Source organism: Vombatus ursinus, unplaced genomic scaffold, assembly GCF_900497805.2.
Source record: "Vombatus ursinus unplaced genomic scaffold, bare-nosed wombat genome assembly UNPS02014832.1, whole genome shotgun sequence".
Taxonomy (NCBI): domain Eukaryota; kingdom Metazoa; phylum Chordata; class Mammalia; order Diprotodontia; family Vombatidae; genus Vombatus; species Vombatus ursinus.
In genome coordinates this window covers 53,677,416-53,683,268 of record NW_020954610.1, presented here as the reverse complement: position 1 = coordinate 53,683,268, position 5,853 = coordinate 53,677,416, and the positions used below count along the sequence as shown (strand labels likewise).

General features: G+C 45.0%; 1 protein-coding gene across 1 annotated transcript in view; it reads left to right on the top strand.

Annotated features, from left to right (window-relative positions):
* Nucleotides 1–210: 210 nt before the first annotated feature.
* The window catches only part of CUNH16orf72 (chromosome unknown C16orf72 homolog), a 43,211-nt gene continuing 37,568 nt past the window's right edge, over nucleotides 211–5,853 (top strand). Inside the window, exons 1-2 of the mRNA XM_027839193.1 lie at nucleotides 211–557; nucleotides 1,537–1,617. Of these exons, the coding sequence (XP_027694994.1) occupies nucleotides 335–557; nucleotides 1,537–1,617 (304 nt within the window). The 5' untranslated portion in view covers nucleotides 211–334. The remainder of the gene's footprint in view (nucleotides 558–1,536; nucleotides 1,618–5,853) is intronic.

Sequence of the window (5,853 nt, the reverse complement as noted above, 5' to 3'; positions counted from 1 at the left end):
GAGGCGGCCGCAGCGCCATGGGGGGGCGATAGAAGCGGGCCCGGCGGGCCGTGTGGGGAGAGAGGCAGCGGCAGTTGTAGTGCTCATCTCCCCGGCGGCGGCCCGAGCGCGGCGGCGGTTGGCGGGCAGTGGCCCGGCCCTCCGGCGGGCCAGGCTGGGGCTGAAGGGGTGGGGTGTGTGGTGAGCTCGGGGCCTGGGGGGTGGGGAGGTGAAGGAGGCCCCGGGGTGGAGGGGAGAGAGAACAGCCGGCCGCTGGGCCCCGCCGCCAGCTCGCCAGACGACGAGGACGACGAGGAGGAGGAGGAAGAAGAAGAAGCGGAGAGGAAGGAGGAGGATGGAGGATAAGAAGGAGGAAGGCGAATCCGAGATTCAGGAGCACGGGCCCGAGCATTGGTTCACCAAGTGGGAGCGGCAGTGCCTGGCCGAGGCCGAGCAGGAGGAGCAGCTGCCCCCGGAGCTGCAGGAGGAGGCGGCCGCCGCACAGCCCGAGCACAAGCAGCAGAAGCTGTGGCACCTCTTCCAGAACTCGGCCACCGCCGTGGCCCAGCTCTACAAAGGTAAGGGGCGCGGGGGAGGGGGCGCCCCCGGGACCGTAAAGACCTCCCCCTCTCGACCCCCCCCCAAAAAAGCAGACAGGAGACACAAAATGGCGGAAGGTGGCGCCTCGGCTCCGGGACCGGCCCCGGGGCCCGGTAGGTGGGGCGGAGTCGCCTCCGGCTCTCCCCTCTGACCCCGGCCTCCCCGGGAGTGGGGGGAGGGGGAGCTCCCGCCGGGGGTGGGGGGATGGGGAGGGAGGTCGGTCGGTCGGGTCTCCGCCCCGTTTCAGGTGGGGGCGCGAGGGGTGGGGCGGGGGCGGGGACGCCCTGCCTTCCGGGGACGGGCCCGGCGGGCCCCCCCGCCCGAGGACCCCCCCCCTCTTCCCCCCGGGGGGGGGAGGGGGGGCCGGGGGGGGGGGGGGGGAGGCGGGGAGGGGCCCTGGCCGCAGGGGGAGGTGCGGTCGCCCCGGTCCGCGAGCCCCTCGGGGGGTCCCTCCTGAGCTCCCCAGGGGCTGCCAGCCCCAGGTTGTTTGCTCTTCTTGGTGTGGTGTGAAAGGCGGCAGGGCTGTCCGGGTGGGTGTGGGCTGGGGCGGAGTAGGACGGTGGGCGCCGGGTTATCCCTAGTCGGCCCGGAAGCTCGGGTCCTCCCCCGCTTTTGCCTGGGTCAGACACCGCCACCGAGGCCGCTGCCAAATTCAGGAAAAGGGGAGGCGGCGGCGACGGTATCAACAAAATGGCGAAGGATGGGCCGGCTCTATTGTGCCCGGGGATCCCGGAGCCGGGGCTGAGGGAGGGGCCGCTGCCCAGAGTCGAGCTCGGGCTCTGTTGCGGCCTTGCAGCCTGGAGCGCTGGCCTGAGGACATGGGATAAGGGGGTCAGCGACCGGCTTTCCCACGGTCTGTAAGGCTCTAAATCCCCTGAACAAAATGGCGAAACCTAACATGGCCGTTCAGAGTGACTGACTCCAAAATCCTATTTTTCTGTCTGTATGTCTCTTTAGATCGAGTGTGTCAACAGCAAGGACTTTCCCTCTGGGTTCCCTTCCAAAATGCAGCCACTGCCGTTACCAACCTCTACAAAGGTAAAGATGACTTGTACCTCTCTTCAGGGTAAAGGATTGTAGTCAGTGACAGTGCGGTGGATTTCCAAAGTTGGTGTCGGGAAACCTTTTTTTGCCTCCTCCATGTGCAAGAGATTGTTTACAACTTCAAGAGTAATTGATTACATGACTAACTCTGAAGGCCTTACATCTCAAAATAATCTTGTAGAGTTCTAATTAAATGTTGTGAGGTATGCACTCTACAAGAGGAATATAGGAAGGAAAACAATTCATTTTTTTTTCTTGCCTAGTGGTCATAATGAGAACAACACTTGTAGCGGTCTTATCTGAAGACATCAGATGATTGATTGATTAGTTATATGCAAGTTTAGGTATTGCCATTTGGTAGTTCAGTGCCTTAAAAACACCTCAAGTATGAGCTTTTGGATAGTTAATAGCCTATGCTAATATTCTCCAGTAAGTTGAATTTACTTACTCAGTCTACTTCATACCTCATAGCAAAGTTTTGGTAAGCAGTCTGTCCTTTCCACTCATTATAAACATAGTTTGATATTGGTGATTTTGCATGATGAACTTTTCTTTGACATGGAAGCCTATCCATTTATTGCTATTGCTGAGCTTTGCATTTCAACCACACTGATTTAGAAAATAAGGAAGATGTGTTTTGGTTGAAAAGGTTTGCAAGTCAAGTGATTAGACATTTATATGTTCCAAAGAAGGTTTCAGAAATCTACTACTGGATGATTTAAAAGACTAACCAGCTTAGAGTAGTAATGGGGTTTCTTTGCATACATAACAATGTCTAGGTAGGTTGCTGTGCAAAAACAAGAGATAGAAGTTACAAGTATGTTTTCCACATTGATTTCTTGTTTCCAAAGTTTAGGATTACATGAATGTATAGGTAACAGTAATATTCTTTAGGTAAAAACTTGTTATTGTCTCTTTGAATTACTTAGGTAGTTTCCTTTTCTATCACTAATTCTACAAGGTTGGTGTGGATATGAATGTTTTTTAGGGAGGAAGGGTTTATTTTGTCCGCTAGTGGTTGGGATAAGTGACAAATCTAATGAATATCTATTTCTAAGTGCCATGTTTAACCTAACCATTGCTCAAGCTTTGGTTTCCATTTGGCTATGTGGTAATTTGAAATAATATATATGAAGTGGTTAAGAATGGCTTTTATCTTTGAAGAAGTTGGTAATGAAAACACAATGTCATTGATTTAGAAAAAGAGGCCAAAGTTTGTGCATGGTCTGAATTATAAAATATTTTAGATGTGCAGTTGTATTACGTAACTACATCTTCTAAACTGAGGTGTTGGTATTAAAAAGAAAAATGAGAAATTAGTGAAAAATGGCACTTGATGTTAATGCACCTGAAATTCTAGAACATAAACACTGATTATATAAATATTGATGCAGAAATTGAGGCAAATTGAAATAATCCCTAAATTTGAGTGTTGTTAAAGAAAAATCTGAGTGGTCTCCATACCTATAAAACATGGAAAATTGGCAAAGGAAGAAGTTATTTTTTTGGTTCAAAAGCATCACATTTTTCAGTACTTTTTATTACTATAAGTTCTGAAGTAGTGTAGTCTGAATGAGATTTTCCTTTGATATGGATTTTGCTTGTGAATATGGTTATCTTTTGCCTTTATCAATGTAAACATGTCATTGTAGATGATATTTATGAAATTTGCCTGTAGTGACCATCAGTTGTAATCCTTTTTTTTAAACAGTTATTGTATGAAATTTTTTGAAAAAATCTTTTTGGGCAACTTCTAATAAAGCAGTGATTTTTTTTCCCCTCTTTTTAAAAATCTTATTCTTGAAATAGAAAAGGTCATAGCATCATAGATTTAGAAATGGAAGCAATCCTCAAGGGCTAGTGCAACTTTCTTATTTTACACTTGAGAAGACTTGAGGCCCAGAGGTTGTGACTTGGCTTATTGTCATTGTCAAACTGATGGTAAGTGGTAGAACATGGATTTGAACTCAAGGCCTCTGACTTCAGATGCAGCATTTTTTCCGCTGTACCACTTATCCCCAAGGTCATTATTTAAAATAGTGAAAAACTTAGGTTGTAGGTAGGATGCTAATTACTGGTTTAGTATTTATGTGGATTAAGAGCTGAAAAGAACTTCAGAGGTCATTAATCAAGGAGGAACCAAACCTACAGAGACAGTGATTTGTCTAAGGTCACAAAGCACAGTTAGAATTTGAACCTAGGTTTTTGGTTCTTAACTTGATGCTTTTTCCACCATACTATGCTTGTATCATTATTAAATAGACAAATAATCATGTAAACAAATTATTTTCAATATTGAAGTATGTTCAGTCATTTTTCAGTTATGTTGACTCATTGTGATCCCATGTGGGGTTTTCTTGACAAAGATACTGAAATGTTTTGCCTTCTCCTTTTCCAGTTCATTTTAACAGATAAGGAAACTGAGGTAAAAAGGGTGAGTTGCTCAGAGTCACACAGCTAGTAAGTGTTTGAGACCAGATTTGTACTCATGAAGATGAGTCTTCTTGATTCCAGGCCTGGTCCTTTATATTCACTGTGCCACCTAATTGCCCTGTATTGAAGTATAGATACCAAATAAAATAAGTAACATACAACATAGTGGTTTTCAAACTTTCTGGTCTCAGGATCTTTTTATAATACTCTTAAAGCTTTTGTGTATGTGGATTATATCCAACTAAATACCATATTAGAAATTAAAACATCCTAGTGTTAGAAAAATAGTTTTGACTTTGAGGACTCCCTGAAGGGTTTTGGGAACTTCCAGGACTCCCAGACAACACTTTGAAAAACCACTGCTTTAATATTAGGAACTGTTAAGCCGTATGATTACATTCAGTAAACTAAAAAGGTACATTTGGGGTACTTTGAGCACTCTTAGTGACTATTTACTATTTTCTAAAGTGAACAGTCAAGATGGAGGTAAACATGAGGGTCCCATTAAGGGGCCCAGTAAGCCTGTTGATTGTTGCAAATTCAACCAGCTGATTTGATGACAGTGATTGTGTATGCAAAGGGTTTGGAGTTCCTGCTCCAAGAACATTCCTTCTGCATTTACCATTATCCCCTTTTAAAGGTACAGGAAAATCCTGACTGCTGGCTTCTGGCTTCTACCTAAATTCAGTATCTATGAATAGCTATTGATATTTAAGTTCTCATTTCATAACATTTAGAAAATATCAAGTTTTTGTGTGTTTGTGAAGATAAGATCTAGGACATAGCTGGTCTTTAGTCCCAAAAGAAACTTAGAAATTAGTTTAGTCAGGTTCTGTCCCATGCAAGATAGGTTGGTTTTTTTTTTTTTTGGTTGTTAGATATTAATGTGTCTGAATCTTGGTAATAGTTCCTTGTTTTCCCCTAATCTTCTTTGGTGACACGTCTTTATCTTTCAAGTGTTGGTGTCATTAGGAATGTATTGCTATGTTTTTCTATCTTAAATGCTTTCTACCTTTTGAGCCCACTTTATCAGTTGAGATAATGAGCTTATTTTTGTCTCTGGTCGGGCTTCTCTTATCCATTACTACTCTGGTCGATCCCCAGCCTAATTGCTGGAGAGTTTGCCTGGTCATAAGTAGTCTCCTAAGTGCTCTACTAGGGTCTCCCCTCGACCCTGTTTCATAAAATTTTGGGGAAAATCAAAAGTAGATAAAACAAGGTGGGGGGGAAGGAGGAAGCTCTTTCAGTCCTTGGATACGCTGTGGTTTTGGAGCTAGTTTGTTAGAGAGCTGACTGGTTTTTGAAAGTGATTTCGAATGGGGTTGTATGGCAAAGATAAATGACTTAAGTTGCTGGTCCTGATCCAGAGTAACTTTTCCTTAAGTTTTATCTAATGTTGTTCTGATTCTGTTTATTTTTTGGGGGGTTGTTTCCTAGTTTTCTGTATCTAAAACTGAGTCTGATATTTTAGTGAATTACCTCCTAGTGTTAGTGTTGGATATGCCTCTAGGTTTGTGGGATCTTAGAATTTAGAGATGGCCAGAGACAGCATGGTACAGTGGAAACCACACTAGCTTCAGAGTCAGGAGACTTGGGTTCAAATCCAGCTTCTGACACAATTACTACCTTGAGCCTCATTTTCCTTAATTGTAGAATAAGGGAGTTGGACTAGGGTCCTTGAGGTCCCTTTTGGCCTCTGTATTTGTGATCCTGAGTGCCCAGGACCACATGTTTAGTAGAACTGGGATTCAAACTCCAGGTCCTTTGATTTTCTGCTTCATCAAACTTCTCTTTTCA